The following is a 24240-nucleotide window of genomic DNA, read 5'->3' on the forward strand; positions in this document are numbered from 1 at the left end:
AGCCTATTCAATGAGTGCATGCTCAACCAGGAGCTGTAATGTGCAGAGGGTTTCATTAACCACTACTATACTCACCCGTCTGGCGCAATAAGGAAAATGCCACAGTGCTTCTAGACTTTCCGGCTATTAGCCGTGGTTGTTTGTCGACAGTGTCCAAAAACAAAAACATGATAGGCGCCCCCCTTCCTGCGGATCGCGTATTTAGCAAATACTCACAGCCTTGGTCGAAAGCCGTCTCGCCAAAATGTTCTTCCACCTTCTAATGCGGCATCTATGGTAGCTATAAAACGAAAGATTTTACGTAAGATGGGAAAAATCACCGTCCCCATCTTTGTAGACACCTCGGTAGTTGCGGTTGTCGCGAGCTCTGAGCCACGCAACTCACAAGCAAGCCACCTGATATGAGACCACGTTGCACATCTATAGGCTTCGTATTTTGTTCTCAGCTTATACAGAGAGGAATTAAGTATAACTTTGGAATTAAAAAGCCGAATGCACGGAAAACCATCCAGTCCCCTTGACTATGACAACAAAACGCGTTTGATTCATTACAGCGCGTGCGGTCTCTTAGATCGGGTGCAGGGTGAGGGTCCCATGGCAACGACCTGTTTAGGTGGATTCAGGTGTGGTTGAAACGCATGGCCTGTTTTCAGCCGCTCATGACTCTGCAGTGCTGTGCTGTTTCGCTCGTGACTGGGCTGTGCTTCCTGTGCCTTTTAAACATGCTATCGCACTTCCATGAATAACAAGCTGGCATCGTAACTTTGTGACCGTGTGTCTCGTTCTGCTCACTGTTGCAAAAGTGCACAAAATTATTTTGAAAATAATAAATGCCAGTTCGCAAATTCAATTGTTGCACTGTTATCTGGACTAATAAGTTTTGGAGTGCAATACAAAGCCCCATATTGGCGCAACATTTCCGCTATCTACCCTCGAAGCATGTTGAGTGAAGCTTGACATGTACGCAACTAAGTATTCCAGGTAATCGCTGTCGCTCAGTGCTTCGTCCCTTTTTCTGTCCACCCATCTTCACTTTGTGTACAGCTGAAGGTTCTCGCTTCGGGTTTTTATGGAAATAATTTCAGCGAAAACCTCACTTATAAGATGGTCGCGAATGCTCTCGATTACTGTTTAATTGGCCGGTACCGTTCAAACTTTCTGAACGAGAAATAAATTCCTGAGCAAAGCGTTTCTTACTCAGCAGCTCCGTGTGCCAGGTGCCCCACACATGGCAACGTTATCGCAGTGCTCACATTAAAGACAGGCAAAGCACCGCAGGCAAGTTGAACAGACAGAAGCGGAATACCAAAAGCACGAATTTAAGGCAACAGTACCACATATCGGCACATTGGAAGGCAAGAATCCAACTATGCCTGCTTTAAGCCACTTTCGCAGCTGCATAAATCTGTGCTCGCGAAGCACGCCACAAAACGCTGTAGCTTCCCAATGTGGCGTGACACGGGTTGTTGCTATGGGCAGAATCACCAATGTCCGAAGGTTGCGGGACGCTTGTAAATACTGGGGCAATCAATATTGGCGCAGAGTTTACTTGTGGGTAGTCGGGGTGCGGGCGGGTCCCTAGGAGATACAGGCTTTTCCCCGCGTCAGTTAACTGCCGCTATGCGTTGGCGTCAACATCCAAGCCCCCGTCTAATAAAAACTGGCACAGGTTGTATTTGTTTCATCAGTTTTTTATTGAAGACAGGCACATATAAAGCAGGCAGAGCAAACAAAGAGCAGTGTTATCTATTATGCAGCGCCATTTTTATAACCTACGTAGATTTAATGCGTGCAGCGTTTCATACCCTGGCTTAGAAGGTCAGAACTAACTGTGAACTAGATTGAAAATTAGACCCATGTCTGCCAGTATGCACGTCGCATGTTGCTGAGTCCTTGCAGCGGATGAAGCTTTTGTGAAGATGTTTCGCTCCGGTAGCTGTAATGAACTTTGTTCCCTAGGAGAATTAAGCATTAACAAGCTATAGTCAATTGCATGAACAAATGACTTCACCTGAGGTTGTGCGAGGATGTCGTTCAACCTATCCTAAGAGGCAAAAGCAAAGATGTTATAAGTGCCGCCTGTCTGCGCACGAGGGGCTAACGCAGCACAGGAAACTTCGATAATATGGAAAGAGAATTTTCTAGGCGGGAAAGAGGTGTCGTCTTGCTATTTTCTTTTGAACCACTAATACGGGTCAGTAAGCTGTTTTGTATCATGGTGCAAGTGACGGCGCGGACCAAGTTTCGGGAAAAACCTGTCATGTATTCTTCTCTAAGAAAGCAAATAGTCATTAGGCTTTGTAAGCTCAAAACAATCATTTGCCAAGGGCGCGTAATGTTAGGGCAGCACATGACTGTCTTAATCGAGTTCTTTTCTTTTTCGTTTATGCTGGAAGAGCAGGCGCGTTCAAGAAAAATCCGACACGCGTGGTCCAAGGCCTAGAATACTTACCACGCCGCTGATGTAACATATATATCATCCCAAAGGCATCTTTAATCTGTGTAGAAGGCTGCGAATTTTGAAAGTGGCATTTTTATATACTGTAGTACAAACAACCAATGTAATGTATTTCTCCGAGGCCTCCCATGCAGAAAAATAACAAAGGACTGAACGTTGTTGCTCTGGTGACATCTACCTACAGCGCACCATAGGATATTTTTCTGCATGTGAGTGTTTCTAACATACAGATCAATAGTCACCAGTACCATGCATGTGAACTCGTCAGCGTATCTTCCGGGCTGTTTGTTTGTCTTTCTACTGCGAACACATGTTCCACCAATATTACATTTCCTAAAATCAACTACTATGATTTTTCTCAGCCTTACATCAGAATGACCGGACGGTACTTAAGTAGTCTGGCAACTTCTCACCTCTTTTTAGAGGAGTAAAGAGGCTGTAATGGAAGAGAATCACGTTTCTTACGCACAAGACTTTTGCTTGCGTACGGTGTTCTCTCTTTATATATGCTTCAACTGCTGAATGCAGGAGCCTAGATATTCAAGACAGCGAGTGGTTACCCTTCGCTGTAAAGCGGCAAGCCAAAGAACTGTATCACGGAACCCAAGTGGCGTCTGGATTGATGATGGAAACCGCAAAATAGTGTCAGGACGCTTATTCTGGAAAGCCGTAAGACGTAAGACCACGACCATAAATGATGTCGCGCGACTTCAGGCTCCCGGGTAAAGTTCCGCTTTGAGCTGCCAAGGCACAAACACACTTCCCGAATCGGCCCCGGAACGGGCTTGTTCCGCTCGCTTCGTTCCTTGGGCTTCTGCATTTTGCATGAGCTTTGGCGTTGCGCTTCAGCCACAATTTTCGCACGACCTGGAGTATGCATGTCCTCAGGAGTCTTTTCTTTAACGAGGGTCACAGTCAGAATTTCCCGGAGCACCCCGGCCACCGAAGGACCGTCCCCGTACGAGACAAAAAAAAAAAAACGAAATTACAGGTGGCCTATGTCGGACTACCAGTCACGACATACCGGTCTATTTGTGTCTGTGTGTGTGTTGTCTTGTGTCGTGCCGTGACGTAGTAGATGTTCTTCCATGCCCCTGAACCTCACCTCTGCAGTTTTGACAAAGTGTGATGTGCAGCATTCGCTTTGGATGTGCTGTAGTTTATTTGATCTTTTTTTTTTTTGCTGTGGTTTTCCTCTTGATGTCTTTGCGATGGCGTGTCGTTGCAAGAACGGCAGGCAGGTTTTGTCCGAAAAAAAATTTTCAAGAGGCAAAATATTACATTTTCTTGTCTCTGAAGACAAATGGAGAGCTCACATAAGGTGGTCTACCTCATTTTGTACTTCGCGACAAATGGGAACTTGGTATAGCTTTCGTTCGTCATAGCAACGTCCGTCCTAGGCCTCTGTATAACAGCTCTTTATATATTTCTTTCAGTCGCAAGTTTTAACCATGACACGAAACACTAATGCACGGAAGCAACCAATTCATAAAAGAAGCCCTCTTGAAAAAACGCATAAACCGCAAACCAAGTCCAGACGAGGCATTTCGCACCCTTCCCTTACGGTGTCATAGTCGGTTGTGGCAACAAGCGCTTTTCCACTAACCGAGTGACTGTCATGTAAGAGAAGAAATAGACTAATAATGCGGTCACCTTCCAAGAGATTGTCAAAAAAAAAGATTTCTGCTAACTTATCTGCACTCTACTATTGCCGTAACTAAGTCCAGGTGAGGCATTTCGCGCCCTTCCCTTACGGTACCATAGTTGTTGGTGGCAACTAGCACTTTTCCATTAAACGAGAGACTGTCATGCAGGCCAAGAAAGAAAGGCTAATACGCAGTCACCTGCCTTCTGTGAGCGTGTTGCTGCATCCGACAGGTGAATCACACAAGCCTGAATGCGGTTCTTGCAAGGTCAAATCTTCGAAGTGGTTCATCTTTTATGCTCTTCACCTGCGAGTTCTTGAAACCAATTGAACGCCTCTGGGCGCCTCTAATATTGTCCTATTAGAAAAAGATAATGTTCGAGAGTTTCTCACAGCTAAGAAACAGACATCAAACAATCGAGGAACGCGGTAGAGGTCACTGTCCGAATGACTGGTGAGTGGTAACTTGGTCAATAAATACAACAGCGTTTGCAAGCCTCTCAGAACACGACCTCTCTGTACTATTTATTCTACGAAGGCCCAAACAATGTGCATACACTGATGTATGCCTCAGCATCGATAACGCTCTTCACGTTGCTGTCGACGGCACATATAGCACCAACTTTTTTGAAGAACTTTCTGAACCAGGACATTTCCTGACGACTGCTCAGTGGGATTTCATTATGCTTTCTACCTTTTAACACCTATCCGCCGCTGCAATCACTGCTAGGTTATAAGCACTTCAAATATGTCATTCCCTTACTATAATATTCTTATTACACTTTCTCATTAGTCCTAAACGTATGTCCTAATCATTTCGTAGCACCACCCCTTTGCATTCGTTGTAAAGTATGCGGTGGCTTTGTGCGCTGCCTGAAATCCTGAAAAACGCTCCGAAACTTTCTCTCCCGCATTTTTTTTTCTATTGGGCCTTAATCGCACGGGATTTTTCCTCAATATTTGTGCACTTAAACTGAGCCTACCATCGTATGCTCTTGGCTAAATGGGATATGTGCTCAGTATTCTGAAATCGCCTCAGTGCGCTTTCTAAAACTCTTTTTTCTTTGTCACGGCTGATGCAGATAGTTTTTTATAGGTATTTAGTGACTCTTATTCCAAGAAGCGGTTACCATATCATCAATACGAGGTGCCTCAAAATTTTTATTCTTCGAGCAAGACCTGTAATTAACGGTGGGTAAAAATTCGATTTAGGTCACAAGAAAAAGCCTGCAAGGCACTTTTGTATACGCTCAAAAAAAAAAAAGAAGCCGGGAACAGAACGTGCAGAATAATCTAAAATTGATGCCACGACACCAAGCCGCACCCTACCATGCAATCCAACATTCAGACCCGGGTCTCAATGTACATCCAGCAAACCATGTTTGTACTTCATCAAACCATAGACGGCCACATAAGACGTGTCACCACTGGACGAAAACCCTTCAGCTAACAAAGTATCAGCTGTCGCGACAAGTTTTTTTCGTCTCTTGCTTTCGTCGCTCTTTTTGCACGGGCTATTGAAAGCAGAGCTGATTTCCGGGCAAATTTAGCCGCCACTCCCGTTCGGCAAAAGATTTAGAGACCGAGAGGCACACGCTCTTAACGCAGGCTTATCGCAACCGCGCAGATTGAACTTTGTGTGTGCTTTGATTGACGACGCTGTCGTTCTCCCCACCCCTCTCTTTCCTCTTTTTTTTTTTCGACCACGGAACGGTGCCTGCGGAACAGGAAAACAAGTTGGGTGACATCTGCTTCTCACTCCGCTACGTTCCCACGGCCGGCAAACTGACTGTAGTTATCCTGGAAGCCAAGAACCTTAAGAAGATGGATGTTGGAGGACTCTCCGGTTTGTAGCTTGATGTCTAATTGTGGTTCCGTTGCAGTTCGCTTGTCGGTGGAAGAAATGTCTGATTCCAGTGATAGTATCTCTGCGACTCTTTTGAAGCTAACCTTTTTCCAAGAGTAGGCGTAGTTGGGCTCGCGACCAAGATGAGCATGATGCAAGATAACTGCTTATTGTTGTGAAAGTAAATACACCAAGCTCATGAGGAAGTGTTCATGGCATTTGCTTCACATGCTTTACTAGATGCGTCTATCTAATCGCGATTCTTTCGGTGGTCACGCGTCAGCGGAAGAAATTTGTGATTCGAGTGATAGTCGCTGTGCCATTCCTTTGCAGTTACCCTTTTTCCAGCAGTGGGAGTAATTGCGCACACGATGAAGATGAGGCTGACGCAAGATAACTGTTTATTTCTGTCTAAGTAAATGCAGTAAGCGCATCAGAAAGAGGTTGCTGGCATTTGCTTCTTATCTGTTACTGCATGCGTCTGACAAAAAAGTGGTAGCGTCGAGAGAAATTATTTTACTTTCATTTCTGTTAAGCCTCATACTAAAGGCAAGGGATTTTGTGTCGTGCGACAGTCCTTATGTTTTATAAAGAATGAAACGAGGAATATTAGGTCCCGCCTAGAGATGGGTTCGTGTTTTGCGGAAGCGGGAACTTCTTTAGCTCCCGGCATGATTGAGGTCATTATGTCGGAGAAAATTGCTTGCTAATGGCTGAAGCGGGGCAACCTCTTCAACTGCTTCCCACTTAAAATCATTTAGTAATGGTGGCGCTCTACGATGTAGGTGATTGCGATCGGAGATAATGGATTGCTAATGACCAAGAACCAGTAAATTGCACTGATTGTCTGCTACTTAAAGTAGTGCGAGTGATGACCGTGCACAGTGAGTGCCGTAATTTTGTACGAGCGAACAGTTTGCTAGCTGTTACAAAATGCAGTTCGTTCCGTTTGTTCGTACAGTAACTTCTTGCAAGGGCTTTTCGGAAAACTTCGCTTCTTCTCTGATGAGTTCATTTTGCAGGACCTTCGTTAGGTTTTTTGACCGCTCTATAAATCGCTCCAAACGTGTTCTTGATATATGTACTTATTTTCCGGTCTTTTTCCTTGCAAAACTCTGCACTACTTTTACAGACCCGTACGTGAAGATTGCACTGATGATGAATGGCAAGAGGCTGAAGAAGAAGAAGACCAGCATCAAGAAGTGCACCCTGAACCCTTACTACAACGAGTCCTTCACTTTCGAAGTCCCGTTCGAACAAATACAGGCAAGTCCCGATTCAGCCATCACTAAATATGCAGCTTCTCTCTACAGATCAAAGCTAGGCTAGCTTCGACGAAAGCAGTACGCTTCTTTACTTGTCGTGGCTTACGTGCACGTGTTAACCATGGCCTAAATATTAGGGACTGTAAAGGACGTCTGTATCTTTAGTTATGTGCATCTGTTTGCTGACAACGCAGTGCAACAGCCACTTGGAACGAAAAACAAACAAGACCGTAGCGAATCACTTTACGATTAGAAAAGTTTCAATCTCGCTGCAAAATCGTTCTTTCCTTGAAAGGTAGAGCGAGCTAAGTATTCTTCTGCAATTTTCCTTGGGCTTTTGAGTAATAAGCAGACATGAGACTGTCCTCGCCGCAATTCATCGTTTCCGAACTGTCCTCACTGTTAATGGTTCGTGGCCTCACTGGGTTTAGGTCCTCATCTGCTTGAGAGCTGAAGCTTGAATTGGTCGTTCTCTACATCTGCGATCGGCAAACTAGTCCAGAAAAAGAAATATTCATTTTAACTTAACATTTATATATCATTCGCCATAGATTCATGACAAATCTAGAACCATTGAAGTCAACTTAGGCAATACTGGCATGCACTATTTTTTTAGTTGATGTGTGTGCTGTATAATTAAAAAAATATGAAGCTAGTCTTACCGTGTTGTGTGCTAGTCCAGCACTTAAAGCAATTGTCATGTTCCTGCGTTTTTCTCACATTGAAAAGAGCAGCATATATATGACTGATATATGTGATATCATTATTGTTGCTGCTCTCTAATGTTCTGGCAGTCGTTTACTTGTGTTTTTATTTTGTATCTGATGTATGTGATCGATATTGTTGCAGCTCGTTGGGTCTTTGTTTTCCGTAATTGGTGTTTTTCATGCCATTTACTGTGATTATTACATCAGCAGTTTATAGTATATCATCATTTTATGTCACTAGGTGATATCGTTACCTGTAGTTTATTTCTATATTTGATGCTAGCATTTCTGGCGTGTCCATGGTATTATTTGCCTTGTGGACTGTGTTTTCTGTAGCGTTATGTCGCCAGTTCGTGTTGGTTTTTTTTTCAATTATGTGCGAACGAGCAGCCGGCGCCATAACCAGGCACCAACATCTCCTAATATACCCATGTCATTAAAGAAAGGAAGCCAGCGCTGACCGAAACCAAAAAAAAAAGCATAAGGGAAATGTTTTTATTTTGTCATTTGTGGTGTTTATTAGTTGGAAATTAGTAGCATAATCATTTTATGCCTTAACGTTAATTGATTTGAAAGTAGAAGAAAAACACCTCATGGGGAGGGGGGGGGCGCCAGTGGGATTCGAATTCGCGACCTCTGTAAACAGGTCCGGATGGCGCAACAGAGGGCACACAAAACTAAAGCAGTCGTACAATATATTGTATATACCAAACCGCAAACAAGAACTTGTTTCAGCTTGTTCTTTGCCATTGTTGCTCACCTAAGAAGCAAATAAAAATACACACAGTACAGTGCAAACTGCTTACACACAGATAGCAAACATGAAATTATATGGTTTCCATTACTGTTGGCTTTCTTAATGCGTACAATTGGGGTCAAAAGTCTGTGGACCGCGTGCACCTCAAGCGAAGCCGATAGTTCTCCTATTAGCCGGCGGCTGGAGATCACACTTGTGGAGATGAAAGAACAAAAGTTTGACTTTCATTTCCAGAGGTGTGGTCTCCAATCGCCGGGTAATAATATAGCTCTCAGCTTCGCTTGAGGAACACGTAGTTCACAGACTTTTGTCCCTCACTGTAGGCACTGCAACGAATACAACAAGAGGCAGCGAAGAAAAAAACGCCATGCTTCATCCTAACTGCTCATGTTTGTTTGTTTGCTTGCTTGCTTTTCTGTGCCATGCAGAAGGTGCAGTTGGTTGTCACGGTGGTCGACTACGACCGCATCGGGACGTCGGAACCCATCGGGAAGGTTGTGCTGGGCTGCAACGCCACGGGCACCGAGCTCCGCCACTGGATGGACATGCTGGCGTCTCCGCGCCGCCCCATCGCGCAGTGGCACTCGCTCAAGGAGCCCACGGACGGACAGGACAACTGAGCCACCGCAGGTAATACCAGGGCGTCCATGACCCGGCTCAAACACGAGCGCCCTTGCCTAAACGTGCCCAGTGCACCAAGTGTGGGTGAAAAACTTTTTGGGGTGACTTAACATGCAATCCTGTTGTTTACTACGGACTTCAGAGTGAAAACTAAGGCCGCGTTCCAATGCACAACCACTACACATTTTTCCTAACCGTTCTGGCGCCTTTGGGGAAACGCTAAGGCACCCGTGTGCTGTGCGATGTCAGTGCACGTTAAAGATCCCCGGGTGGTAGAAATTATTCCGGATCCCTCCACTACGGCACCTCTTTCTTCTTTCACTCCCTCCTTTATCGCTTCCCTCACAGCGCGGTTCAGGTGTTCAACGATATATGAGACAGATACTGCGCCATTCCCTTTCACCAAAAACCAATTAATAATTCTGGCAGTCATTATGACAAAGCCTTATGAAGTCTTTCCGCTCTCATACACACGAAACACACGCCGTACTAATCTGATAACAGCGATCTTTTCACATCCTGTGATACCATGTTGGCTGTTACTGCTATAAAACTCGAACTACCGGCGCCGATAACAGCGCCATCAAGAGCAGCGGAGAAGCAATTCATGGTATTGTTTTTAATTTCGCGGTCTACAGCACTGGCAAAGGACGAACACTATTGAGTTTCTCAAGATGGTGCGCGTTTCTTGAAGAGCATTTCTTCGATAACGGTAATGCTGGGAAGTGGTCACTTCGTAGTTGGCTTGGCTACTATTTGGTCGGATACGCGGATTGTGCCGTCGAACCATTGCCTCGCCAGCGATACGGTGGCTTGATCCAGCCGCCGTAGCCACACTACTATCCACTTAATGGAGCACTCTTTACTGGATTGAAAAACATCAAACGGAAGAGAGCATCCACCCAGCTCTATCCTCATGTGCTGTCCTCATTTGGCCCGTTCTGTTTTGTACATCCCGGCAGCGGTTCACAACAGTCATTAGAATTGCACTGCTGCGCTATTTCAGCCTTTGATTTTCGTAGCATGAACTCACATCTGGTAAGGCTGCTGTGCACACTCGTTAAAAAGCCTAAATAATGTTAAATATCAAGGAGCAAAGACTAAATGTTTCCTCATATAACCGTCGTTACATCGCGGACGTTACGAAAAGTAAGAACCAAGGAACAACTAAAGAAAGCCAGCAAAGAGAACCAACTGAGTAAATTAAGAACCGCCAAAGACAGGCTATAGCAATATTTACCTTGTGCTTTTTCGGTACTGAAGTTCTATCAATTTCATTCAAAGAGCAAGCTCCATTATCTCTTCTCTGTGATAGCCCTTATCTCGGGAGATATATTCAGTTCATTGACTGTTAATCAGTCTGTGACCGGAAGACGTCCACAACTTGTTCTTCGCGCCATAGCCGTCGGAAGCCCGCATACGCAGAGTGCGTTTTCAATTGTTCCGCTGTTTCTAAATAATCTCATTCATAAAAATGTTCGATCTATCATCATCAGATGTCCATAGAATTCCAGCTGATGCTTTTTTTTATTTATGTACGAGTATAATGGAAGTTTCTCACTGATGTATTTTTCTTTCTTCTGTATTCTCTTTCCAGGCCTCAGAGGTGCAAAGGCAAAATATCTAAGGCCACCTTTTTCCCTGCACTCTGCGGGTGGCTCCCAGCGCCCTCGACTGAACGCGTTGGCGAGTCGCCTGCTGTTTATTGCACCGTTGTTATTACGTTCGTACCTCCCGCGTATCATTGTTCAAAACGTATTCCTTCGTGCGTATTCAATGCGTGTTCTCTGTTCAAGAGCAGACAGGAGACGTGTACATACCATGTTATGCGGTCCGAGCAGATGATCGCGGCATTTTCGCTGTATTCTCGGCGTAAATACGGAGATCGCATGCGGCTGATGCACCGCACTGACCTGGACGCAAAGATATGCTTGTTTTTTTTTATTATACTGTGACGAACTGTATTGAGCTATGCATGATGAAGGAAAAAGAGAATCTGAAATGGCAGGCATTATAAGTTAACTTGGAGAAAAAACGTAGCTGGCTGATTTGTGGTTCCTACAGGTGCATATATCAAGGCTATCGACATCCTGTTTCAGCTAAAAGTTGTATCATCTCATCATAGCAAAAATGCTTTTCTCTCTAGTTGTCTAACAGAACCTATACTGTGCCACCCTTCCATCAGGCATGTTTCTGCGCTCAATTTGTTATCGCTTGTAAGTACACGACTTGGTGAACCCATCGAAACTTTGACTGAAGCCTCCAGGCCACTAAGGCAGTATGCGCAGTTGCTGGAAGGGTCGGCAGGTCAACTTAGCGATTTGCTATTATTTTTGCCTTGCTGAAACCTCAAACCAGGTTTATGATTGTGCTCTTAGCAAAGCGCTCCATTTAATTTGAAAGCCTTCTGAGTTATCAGTTGCTTTTGTTTCTCAGTGGCATTTTATTACTCAAAATATGCTTGTGTTAGCAACATACCTTGTCCTACATCTGTTCCTTTCTTGCGGCTTTATGCTGGCACTTTGTTCATGCTAGCAGGTTTTGTAACTGGGCTCTGTTTAATCACGACACGTGCAAAACTGTAGAAAGCGCATGAATTCTCATTCTGAAATTCTTATTTGGCGGCCTTTCACGCGATAGCCACTGATGGCCAGCTTATAGTTATGTCTGTATGCTTTTTGTCATCTCTCGCTATATCATGTGAACACTTTCTTATTCAATCTTCGGAGTCGTGACTGCGCACAAGTGAGTCGGGTTTGAGAATCGTGTATGCTTGCTATGGCCTGGTTGTGAGGGTAGAAACATATTCCGGACTATGTGCTATGAGTGGCACGTGCATAAGGGTGCTTCGCAACCGCAAAGGAAGCTCGTTTCACTTGTTTAGGTTGTTGATCACAAAGGCGGATTGTCGTTCATTTAATCTTTTTTATTTAGCTCACTTCGTTGTGCCAAGCGTTGCCCCTCTGACAGAGTCCCAAGTGCTTGAAATCGCTAGACACGCTAGATGGGTGCTTACCTTGACAAAACAACACCCTCGTGTTTTCGCTGACATGAAGCTCAGTCGTAAAAGACAAACCTTTTTTGTTACTACGCCGAAGCTCCCTAGTTAATGACACAGCAGGGGATTTATGCCAAAGCGAAGCTGTTTGGTTGATTAGCCCACTTCTTCGTTCTTAATGATCACGTGCTGGTTGTTGCTGAAATCCAGCCAGCCCACAATGGGAAAATAACCGTATCAGAACACAGTGTTGGAGGTGTGCTGGATGTTTCACTTTTTGTCGTTTCGCGTTGTATTCTCTTCTATACACGCCCGTGCTCACAACGTTTCTCCCCCGTTTATTCCTTGTTTCTTACCCTCGACCTTCAGTTAACTGCCGCGTAGTTCAGAGTCGCTTGCACTAGGCCTCAGCCTACGTCGAATTTTGTATATTGAAATCGAAGACGCGCGTTACTTATCGTAGTAGAACTGTTAGGTAGATGAGACGCGCTTCTTAAGGAAACGAGTGTATCGTAGATGCAGTGCTGTGGTGTGCCGTGTGCGATAGAATTCGAAGTACGTGAAAACTGTTGATAGTTGGAATGTGTTCTTGGCTTTTTTCCCCCTTTTTGAAGAGGCACCAGTCGTATATTCTTGAGCTTGTTCACCGTATCTTCTTAAAGAAGCAAAGAAACCGTGAATTATTCTTCCAAGCGTGCCATGTGTCAAGGTTAACGACTCCGCGACGTGTAGTCGGGGGAGCTTGGCTAGTTCGCTGGGACAGTAAATTGTTTCTGTTCCTGCTCGAAGTCACTCTACTGACGTAGCTACAACGTAGTGGCTTAGATGACTCGGTTGAATGCAGTGTCTTATTTGCAGAGTGGTGTTGAAGTGCTTAGACTTTTTGTGTTTTTGTGAGAGACGCATGAGAAGACGACAGTGTTTGCTTTGTACATTCTGCCTTGTCCTCCTCCGCAGTGAGATATTTGACTTTCGAATATATTTGTTGCAGAATGAACTGATGTTGACTCGTACTAAACCTTATGTGCTTCAGAATGCATTTTCTTCCATGTATCGCAGCCTCTGCATGCCCTGCCAGCATACACTCCGAAGCCTTTGTGATGCAATTTTTGAGTAGTTTTTTTTTCGAAGCAAATATTTCCCCTCTATCAGGCGACCTAGCTTATGTAATGGGTTATTTTGATGTCATATCTTTGTCGCTGTGGACAAAATATGGATCATAGAAAATATGGACAGACAGTGAACCGGAGAGTGACGGTCGGAATGTCTTGTTCTACTAACAAACCTTTCAGAACATCGCTTTTGGGCAAACTGTTGCTGGTAACCAAGTTAATATTAATTTGAATTTTATGAATGTTATATGTGAAAGTATGCCTTCGAAGGCTTCAGAGTTCATGCAGGCAAGTTTATGGCCTTCATGTCTGGTTGACTTTGCATTGCCTCTGCACACAGTTCCTAGGCTTTTAACGAGTTTCTTTACGCGTGTAACGGCATATTTCCCGTATTGACGATAATGACAGCTTTCTCTTCTTTTCATTGTGACGGGTTTAGCGTGAAACACACCAGTTGCATACCTTTACGTTCGCTCTTCAAGCTCCTTTTACCCCAGCTCTGTAAGCACAGTTCGCACGAGTTCGCTTTCTAACTTTTTCGGGCGTGCCTGTTGAGGTGACTGGGAGAGAAGTTGTTAAAGAGGATTATTCTATGACCTTTGACCCCAGCGATTGCCCGTGAGTCTCTGGGAGGAGCTGAGGGTGGGACACTGGTTCCCCTCTCTCCTCCACGTCGCTTTCCCACGCCTCTGAATGCCCCTTCGCTTTGACCCCGCGCCACCCGATGTTTGCTGTTGCGGTGACAATAGGCGTGTTACCGCAGGCCTCCATACTAACTACTACACAACATTCCAGCTTCATACTGATCTCACTTAGCCAGAATCGCCTCATAACGCACGAATCTCGGGGTGGAAATGCTCGCTGCGCGACTACCCTTGTGCACAGGAAACGCACTGCGATGAGTTTTGCCCGGGAGTTTTGAGCCTTGAAAGAGGCTGAAACTTGTCTTTATCACAGGTTAAAGGCAAGCGCGAACTAAAGGTTAGAATTTTAGTGACCTTTCGAGCCGTGTTAGTGGTCGTTACTTACCGGCTTCATAACCAGTGCTGTTGCATCTCCTTTTCTCAGGTGTAAACTGCAATACGATGTTTACTTTTAGTTATAGCGTATATTTCTGCCATCCGTGCAGTTTCACTTGTTGGAGAAAAAAATTTATAAGCAATCATCTCTTGTGATTGCCGATAGCGGCATAAGAGTTCTCCTAAGCTTAAAAGCTGACACATTTATTCTCATGCAAGCAGCGATGTAGATAGGTAGCTTGGTTATTAAGTCTTCAGTAACCTTTTCCGCGCTTACCGTAAGGCAAAAGTCATCTCTGCCGGTGCACTGTCGTTTGTATTGAATAAAACGGGTAATCAAGAATACACGAATCGAGTGTGAGCCCGCCCATAGTAATGTAAGAGCTTCTGATTTGCTACCCAAGCAGCACAATTGGGCCAGTATTGGAAATGGCTTGTTTCACACTGGCCCTTCATAGGACCGGTCTTTGCCAATACATTTCCAATGTATTGTAGCCATTGTAACCAATGTAGGCATTGTGTGGGCCGATCAGCTTTCAGCGACACTAAAGCAGCCGCCTGTGAGCATTTCTCCCCGAGCGTTCTCTATTGTGGCTTCTGGGCAGCTGTAGGATCCTAGCGTTTTAGTGTGTTGCTGTTGAACCTGTCATATCACTCCGCAGAAATGCATTCTAACAATGTTGACATGTCTGTTGGTGTACATGTTTATCGGTTTGTTGGGCCCTCTGCGGCGCTGGAGTGACAGCACCCCTCTTCTTTGCCGTCGCATGCACCAAACTGTGTTGCTTACTCTTGGAGTGCTGTGCAGACTGTTGACCAGCATGAAGCTCGGGGTTGATTTGTTTTTTTATTTATGTTTGTATAAAGCACCATTTTCACAACATCCCCCAGACTGGACGTACGACAAATTCGTGTCTGAAATGCGACAAAGTTTTTCGGCCTGTCGTAACGGCATATTTCTTTTTTTAATATTGCGAAGCCCTTGTTGTCACGGCGAAACAGGTCCTGTACCAGCGTGACTGCATAAAGCTACAGAAGTACCAATTAGGAGAGATATTTCTGTTGTTACTAAAAGGCCAAATACGAAAATACAAAAATTTGCTCTGACGATTGAATTTTTTTTTCGGTAGTACTGTCAAAAAAAAACGTTTCTAGAATGCATTTTCGATGTATCAGGGTGAATTTTTTTCATGGTAACTAGCATTAGGCAAATGCTTCTGGCCAACTTTAAACGTAACTACAGTTTGGCTGCCTGAGTTAAAGCGTTTCGACCACACATTTAAGGTGTCGAATGCTGTGCGCATGTTGTGCATAGCTAAGGCGGCGCGTTTAGGACCCTGAAGGTATGAAGTTCGCGTGTTCATGGTAAGTTTTTTCTTTGAAATGCCAGGCTTGATAAAGGCAAAGCTTGGTTCAGAATTCTCCTCATTCGACGCATGCGCAACTACTCAGCTCATTCTCGTTGTCAGCATTATGCACAGCACCCTTCAGTTTATGCAGTTGAGCACTGATGTGAGTGGAGAGCTATATCACGTTCACATCAGTAGTATGTGGCTTACTGAATGCTAATACACTTTTCGCATATTGATATAGATTAGGAATAACTATGTGAAACATATTCTAAGCGAAGTTGACGAGCGTGTGCTATCTTATTCAATTTAGACACACTTCATACATTACAAGGGCAAACCGAACGTATTCAAATGCGTTTCAATTACACGCAGTATTAAATGCTTACGGCAACTGAGGCGCAGCAACAATCGTAAAACCGTGACGAGGCTAATATGTCTGGAACTATAAAACGGAACTTGATGATGTCACGAATGAAGGATAGAGTTCGTTATATATTGTGATGGAACAGCTCTGAACTTAATCCAGCTTAATCTGTAAAATGCACAAATGATTTGTTCGTCGAGAATCGTCCTCGCAGGGAACGGCTTGCTTGTCACGGCCTCAGTGTCTCACATCCATGTCGAAAATTTTTCAGTGAAAAACTGTTTCTTTCTGCAATATTTGACTTCATGGAACGACTCGAAAACAGTATGCCCTGCACTGGCACTAGTCAGATTGGTGCGAATGCTGGTACCGAGGTATCCTGGCTTTTTATTATAATTATATGCAGCGACTGCATTGCAGGACAGTAGCAAGAATGCTTAATGGGGCAAAAAGGGGTTTGGCCATACGGACTGGACAAAAGATGTACCCATGGTACTCACACGGAGGCTTCTGACAGCAATGTTACCCTTCGCGTTATTCCTGGTGTCGCCGCCCTGATGTCCCGCCTCCTCATCTTGTGTTTGTGTACCGTCGTACCGTCAATGGATTTCAAGGTGTTCTAGTCATTCACGAGCACTTCATTGTTTTATCTCTTCCATATGTATATCTTGTATCATAGTGTAACAACACTGTATCGTGCTACAATGCGGCCGGTCGCGCCGTCCGCACTATACTTACCTACACTCCTTCTACGCAAAAAAAAAACCTCCCCGTTCAAGCGTCGGACAAGAGGCATACCTTCGTGTACCACTGTATACTTAATTCTATAGGGCGGTGTAAAGTTATGTACATAATCGCCTCTCTATGTCATAGTGTGTGCGATCGAACCGGTTGACTTCTTTGTAAAGGTTGACTTGTTTCATATTCTTTTTGTTATTGTTTCTCTTCTTTTTTCTTGATTTGTTTTCAGCTTGTGGTCAATAAATTTACTCTGAGGAGAAAATCACACCGACCTCGATTGTCGTCATTCCTTTCTTTCTTTTGCCTCAACCAGGCTGCTGAGGCAGTCTGCTTTACCGGTATGGCTGGGGCAAGGATGATAACATTAGTAGTCATGTGCCAACATTATGTTGGCACCATTACATCATCATGGCAACATCAGATGCTATGTGCCGATATCCGCCGCACATGGTGCGCGAAAATCTTAACATCGAAAAAATGAAACGATCTGTTCCCCTCTCATGTTTCTCTCGTCAGATTTTTCTTTCGTCTCCAGCTGAATGAATGCCCTTGTTTTTGTGAGACCTCGGCAAAACACAAGCGTTCATTTCGAGAAGAATGGAGGGAAATGATAAGGCTTGTTGAGGTAGCTGGCGGAACACAGCCCACTGCGTTTAGATGTCATGAGTTTGGCACCAAAGAAGTTTCGTTGTTTCTTTCAGGTTACCGCGTGTTTGTAAAAAAAGAATCAAATCAGTTCCGTGTTCTTTTCCGTCTCTGTGCTTAACCCCTTCAGTCACAGACTATTATCCGACCAGGGAAAACTTTTCAGATTTTAAAGTATACTTGTGAGCAGCATGCCTGATCTATCGACGAAGTTCCACCGTTTCTGATCATTAATTATGCTGTTTCTTGCGGGTTCTGATATCTCCACATTTTGACCTTACACCGTTTTCAGGTTTCAATTATGCTCCTCACTCATTTCTGTAACAAGAAATAATTATCTAAAAATACAGCTTAATTTAACGATCTAAAAATCCTAATAACTGCAAAACAAATAAACAGATAGCCATAATTCCAGGGGCGCACTGGTGCTTACATTAAGTTTAAAGTCGTCGATCTTAAAAACAATTCTGTGGGTTTTTTTCGCATGTCTGGCGTCAAATGGTTCAAGGTGATTTGTGGCAAACGATTCAGAACTCAAGCTGAAGTTATTCGTGGAACATCACGTTCCACGAATAACTTCAACCGAAGCCGAGCGGCAACCGAAGCCGATAAAGAGCAAGTTGCGTGCACATATGTGTACGCCTTAACTGAAGGTGCTCAATAATTTTCACCCTGTTTCTGACAGTAAACAAAGTTTTTAATTATTTCTAGGTATAACCTTATGCCCCACCTCGCCAATGCCACAAAGACCGCCAGGAGACATGCACCCGTTAATGTACAATTTGTTTTTCTTTTTGTCAAGAAGTACAAAGTTACAAAGCACAATCTGACATCCTGTCATTGGCCAGCTATCACTGTCTACGTCATCGTGGAATGTGCGACTTATCCGCAATTTTTCAGAGGGAAGGCTAACAGAATGCCACAGCGAGATTCACGTACAAGTGCCAACAGAAGTTTTCGTTACACGGAAGCCAAGGATAAAGATGACTTTTCTCGCATCCTGACTGCGTGGGCAGGTCTTCAAGGGAAGTACACAGCATACCCAATAGTTCCCTACTGCATACTCGGACTTGCAAGTAATGAGGCATTTCTGTATTTTCTGTGTGCCCCAAACTGTTGTGGCCACCTGTACGGCTACAGGGTACGTCTAAAGGCTTACAAGGCACAGGCAGTGCGACCGTCACAATGCAGTAAGCATGTCACGAAGAACTCATTTACGACGCCTCAACGGCACTACCCCAAAACAGTCGACGGTAGTCAGACCAACATCCCCACCTATATTGCCTTCACAAAAGCACAACCATATAGGGGTCCATTTGCACACAGCAAGTCTGCCGCTCCAATGAGCTAGAAATAAAGGACGCTTTTCTATTCCAATCTTCACTGTGACGTCTGCACTCTTTTCACTGTAAAGATAACACATAGCATTAGCGGTAAGCTGAATTCGAAGGGGACTAAAACTTTCTTCGAATTATGCCGACTTGGAATTAACGGGAGCCTATTTAAAGCACTCAATATTCACGGGATGAAAGTGTCAGTTTGGAACAACCGGAAGTTTGAATTAAGCGAGTTTGAAGTAGTGAGCAATCAGCCTACCTTCATTCACCTCATTGCAGAAATCTATCATAATCAGTTCTCATAAGCTCAGCGAGCACAGCTTTTGAATGGAGTTGCGCAGTCCGGCGATAAAACAACGTATCAATTACAATTCAAACTTAACAACGGCTACACAAAAGGCCAGCCATTATACAAAATCTGATCCGATCGAGAGAAAGTGCCGAAAAACACACAGTACAAGCTACAAGGAGTGTAAGACTGCATACAAAGTGCAATGCTGCACAAAAAAAATTGTGTGCAAGCCGAGGCGTATATCAGAGCGCTCCAGCAGTCTTTATTAGAGGGGCATAGCCGGCTGCTATTGCCGTTATACGGCTACTAAACGATTAATTCGTGGCAACTTGGGCAAGTTGCTGCCATCGCCACTAAATAAATTCCAAAGTAGATGTAATAGTGTTTAAAATTCTGATTGAAAGGTAAGTGCTGGCTGATGGGCTACATTGATCGCAATGGGCGCTTTACAAACATCTTAAGAATTGCTTTTCAAACGCGCTTTTTTAGCGTAGAAGGCAAGGAGTGTAGAAAATAGCCGAAACGAAGTCGTTTCATTTCAACTGACGGGCGGTGTATTACAAAAAAGGATTGGGGTGGGAAGGGGGGGGGGTCTTGTAAAATAAAAACAAAACCACGCGAACAAGCAAAGATAGAACTGTTAGCTGGCGCTGACCGAGCCGGCACGCGTAACCCCTTCAGGCACCACATTTTGTTTCCATCGACCACAAATATCTCTCCATCTACAAAGTATATTCAGGCGTCGAGAAAGATAAGTTGTTACTTTTCCTGCGCAAAATCCAACCGTAAATATTTTGCAGGGTTGTGCACAGGTTCATGCACAGTATTATAATTGATGACGCGACATCGAAATAGCAGGCCATGTCAAGTAAACCCCGACGGATCATGGAATAGATTTCTGTTCTCAAGATGCACATCATTCGCGAAATTGCGAAAATTTTTCATGTTATTACAGGGCCAAACTCTGACTGCAGGCAAAGGGCGGGAGCCGTGCTACCCAACTAGAAGTTTCGCGAAGTATTATTTATTGCATTCACGGTATGGCTTAAGAAACCAACTTATATGCGATATAAAGTATATTAAATACGCCTTGGACAAAGAAATTTCTGCTGAGTTCAGCACACTATAAGAATTTTGATGTGTGTTCGTTCACTACACAGTTGGATGGTTTCCGGATTTTTAACGTGGTTTCTCCGCCATGCACCTTGCCTAATTACTTGCAGAACATGAAGTTTTTCAAGCATGAAATATAGCCGCAGTCCTTGCCTTCTTAAACTTAAGATATGACAACCTGTACAAATGAACCCACATAAAAAAACTGTCGAGCTGAGCCTATATTTCCTACTCCGAAGGCTGATTGTTCCATCATTAGTTAGGCAAAATGATTTGAGGAGAATCCAGCTTAGGAATTTACAAACTGGCCTAGTGTGTTCGAAGCGCCTTAAAGCGTTACGTGCGATTGCGAATACCCCAGAAAGTCGCGCTCGTCTTAAGAGCACTTAGCTGAGGCCGAGATCCTTATCTTGGAATGCTTGATTTCGTTGACATTCCATGTGGCCGCGACGTCAGTCGGAATGAAATCAGCATGAGGTAAGAAAACCACCAATTACAGGTACTCCCCCCTCTGCTCGTCGCGCCGCAGGCAGCCAGTCTACTACCACTGCATTTAGTCCGGCCGACCTGCGAGCATGGTGCGTATGTCTTGCAGAGGATGCTGTCACGGACAGCATGCTCCACCAGTTCGTTGCAGAACCACCGCGAACTTTCCTTCCCGAGACAAGCTTAGCAGCGATTAAACTCGCCAGGCATATCAAACGCGTAGTGTTTTGTCATTCGTCGGGGTCGGCGCCGGTCTACAAGTACGGCATTGGCGTTGGGCCCATTTGCAAGTAAATGCATGGATGGCTTTTTGCCACGACCAGAGTGACATTATCCTCCCAGCCTCCGTCACGGGGAGAGACCAATGGCATGAGACCACATTAAACGAAAACAAAAAAAAAATTTACAACAAGGCAAGTTGTCGGGCGAGTTGGTTTCGATATTCCATGACTATAGCGCAACGAAAGGGACGTAGAAGGACACAGGCAGGGACGCAGGGACACAACACAGCGCTGTGTCGTGTCGTGTATTGTGTCCTTCTACGTCCCGTTCGTTGCGCTGTAGTCAAGGAAATTTTACAAAACACGACCAATTTGCAGGCACCTCTTGCTCTTTTCCTGTATTTTCCACTTATTGTTTAGATTCGAGACTTCTCTCAGTTCTATGAACGGGTTTTGAGGCTTCCGTGCCTCCGACTGCATGATGGAGAGGAATAGAATGGAACTGAATGGAATGTAGGGATTTAAATGTCCCGAAGCTGCACGTGGACTACGAGGTACCCTCTTTTCTAAAAGTAACCGAGCAAGAGGTTTTTAGATCTGAACCATATAACGGAGCCTTTACGGCTCTGCAAAAGACCGAAGTGCGTCAAAACGTGAGGACAATGGTTCACCTTACTTTACACAAATTCAGAGCTTAAGAGTTGCCATAAGTGCTTCGCTACGCGGCTAATGAACGAACCACCGTTGCCCGGTTACTATTGGCAAGGATGGTACGGAGCAGTGGAGAGTTAGCGTTTACTTGCGACCACACCAGGTCTTTTTAGTCAGCACTAACGTCTCACAGAGTCCTAGCTTCTTTCGATTTAGCCTCCGGCGAAATGTGGCCGCTGCGGCCAGTAATCGGTACTGCTGCTTGTACTCGCCGGGAAAACTAGGACCTGTTCTCATCTGTTGACGCCCGGGCGAGGCGAAACCGCCGTGCCGCTGCTGTTTCTCGCTTTTCCACACTTCCCGGCCACCACGTCACCGCTCGCGGCGTACAGAGATATGGTTAGAAAAAAGCATTAATCGATGCTGTCTGTGCACCATAACCGTATGCACGTTTGTGTGCGTAAACACAGGCACATTCTCATTTTTCAGCGTACGCAAACAGACTCGCAACGAAACGCCCAGCCTAGTGGCGCCATCTGCTTGTCAGGACGGGAACTAGTACTGTCAACCAAAACCGGCGATCCTCGTAGGCCTAGTAGCGGCAGAATCGTCACTCAAAATAAAAAATAAAGCAAATTTATTGCTTATACTTATGCTTATAGGTGAGGTGAGACGAAGCGATGTACCGGTGTCCGATTTATGGCCAGTGAACGCGCTGAGAAAGGCCGCAACAACGACGAATTCATTCCGAGGCGAGGGGTCCTGCGTCGAAGGGCGCCGCCATGTTTTTCGCCGCGGCGGCGAACGCGAAAAATTTCGGTCCAGCCCGATCGCCCTCGCCGCTCCGCTTTCCGCCTCGCTCCGCGTCAAAAGCGGCCGAATCCGCTTGCCGGATTTTTGGACAAGTGTGAACGGGCCCTAAAGCTGAATTTCGCAGCGAATACGCCACATCGGTGGGTCAGAGGCCTAACAGACGCATAAAAGCGTCAAAAGGGACGTTGTTAAAAACTCTTTTGCCCACCTGTTGAGCGCCACAAGTCGCGGCAGGCCTGACAGAGCTAACCGGCGTTGAATTTTTCTCTAATTCACCATACAGCAGCATCTTGCCTTATGGCGCAATCAAGCCAAGCAAATCCGTACAAGCACTTCTGCTTCACGTGGTTTACCATGTGCCGCATGGCGCTAACATCCAAAATCGCCCCGAAAAAGTGCATGTTTTGGTACGCCATTTTGATTTTCTCTTGCTGTTAATACTTTGAAGGGGGCGAGCGTGGAACCCATTTTACAAGACACATTTTGTAGGGTCTAGCAAGACTAAAGGCCGTCGTTTTCAATATGTTCGTGCATAGTTTACTCCTTCCTTAAGTTTTCCACAATTAGAGGTTGAACATATCCCAAAAGAGCTACGTATGCGGTGTCCGCCACCGGCGGCCGAAAATGGTTTCTACGAACTGCTTCGTCATGGCCGGATGTGGGAAAAAATACCCCTGCAAAAAGAATTGGTGGTGGTTTAGCCCTGGTTAAACCTGGAGTGACGCGATAGCTACAGCTGGACGAGTGGAACTTGTTCAGTTGAATTGCAAAGACAGTCTTTCGCCGCTCCGTTTCGCTGGGCGTTCCTTCATCATCTTCGTCCCCCTTGACACGGCGCATGCGCACAGTTTTTGCAGCTCGGTTTCGCCAGCGCACCGCGACGTGGCCACGTGGCGGTGGCGGCGCCACCACGTGCCGCCGCTATGGTCACGTATCGCCACTACGGTCACATGCCACCGTCACGCTGAAGGCTCGAAATGCTACCATAATGCAGCTTTCGCTACAAAACTTCCCCGAAAAAAGCGTCCCCATTTTCGAAGTGAGAAAAAATGTCACCAAATCTGCCTTAACAGTCTATGATTTGAGAATCCGCCTCGCATGCGGGAAGTAGGGAGTTATATCCCCAGTGCCACCGGGTACCCGCCGGTTTTCTAATGGCACTATGTCCACTACGCCACTTTTGCTAGAGGACAGGGGCCAACAATGATGCCAAATTGGACGCTGCAGTGATTCCGCTGAATGGCATGGAAGCAACTAAACAACAAACAGATTCCCGCTGGCGCTGTCCAAAACGTAATGGCTGTCAACGAGTACTCTCAGTGCTCCGCGACTGGGCGGCGATCAATGTCACAATCACTCTAGTAGCTTTTAGAGCACACTGCTACAGTGGCAGAGCCGCAATAATTTAAGTCAGTGACTCAGGCGGAGCAGTTTCCGACAGGCCACTTTAAGACTAATCCCTCCTGTACATTCACACCACCACCAACCAACCGCGGGGTGTCCATAAAAAAAATGGTGGCTTGAGAAACGGAGTGGCCGAGAGCGAGTGCATCTCGGGGTCGTTCGGCACTTCAACGAATTCACAGGTGGAAGTGCTTTGTGGTGTGGTTTTCCTTGGCATTACCTGCACTACATGACCCTAGTGTGATCTTGTGCTGCAAAATACCTCATGCTTATATCTATCTTCAAATTCAAGGAAGAGTCCAATTGTGAGGGTAACTGTTTTTCGAGTGGGTTCCCGAAGAATTCATTATTTTGGTAATTTTTTTCCCTTGGGGACTTTCTTCCTATTGGGCA

At 45.2% G+C, this 24240-nt stretch overlaps 1 protein-coding gene across 4 annotated transcripts in view; it reads left to right on the forward strand.

Moving 5' to 3' along the window:
- The window catches only part of Syt1 (Synaptotagmin 1), a 162055-nt gene extending 144905 nt beyond the window's left edge, over window positions 1-17150 (forward strand). For 3 of the 4 annotated variants that reach the window (XM_077638395.1, XM_077638394.1, XM_077638396.1), the window contains exons 7-10: window positions 5832-5949; window positions 7082-7215; window positions 9107-9308; window positions 10897-17150. In XM_077638395.1, coding sequence (XP_077494521.1) covers window positions 5832-5949; window positions 7082-7215; window positions 9107-9298 — 444 coding nt within the window. In that variant the 3' untranslated portion in view covers window positions 9299-9308; window positions 10897-17150. The remainder of the gene's footprint in view (window positions 1-5831; window positions 5950-7081; window positions 7216-9106; window positions 9309-10896) is intronic. The other variant, XM_077638397.1, reaches the window with a different exon arrangement.
- The last annotated feature ends 7090 nt before the right edge of the window (window positions 17151-24240 follow it).

Source organism: Amblyomma americanum, chromosome 9, assembly GCF_052857255.1.
Source record: "Amblyomma americanum isolate KBUSLIRL-KWMA chromosome 9, ASM5285725v1, whole genome shotgun sequence".
NCBI classification, from domain to species: domain Eukaryota; kingdom Metazoa; phylum Arthropoda; class Arachnida; order Ixodida; family Ixodidae; genus Amblyomma; species Amblyomma americanum.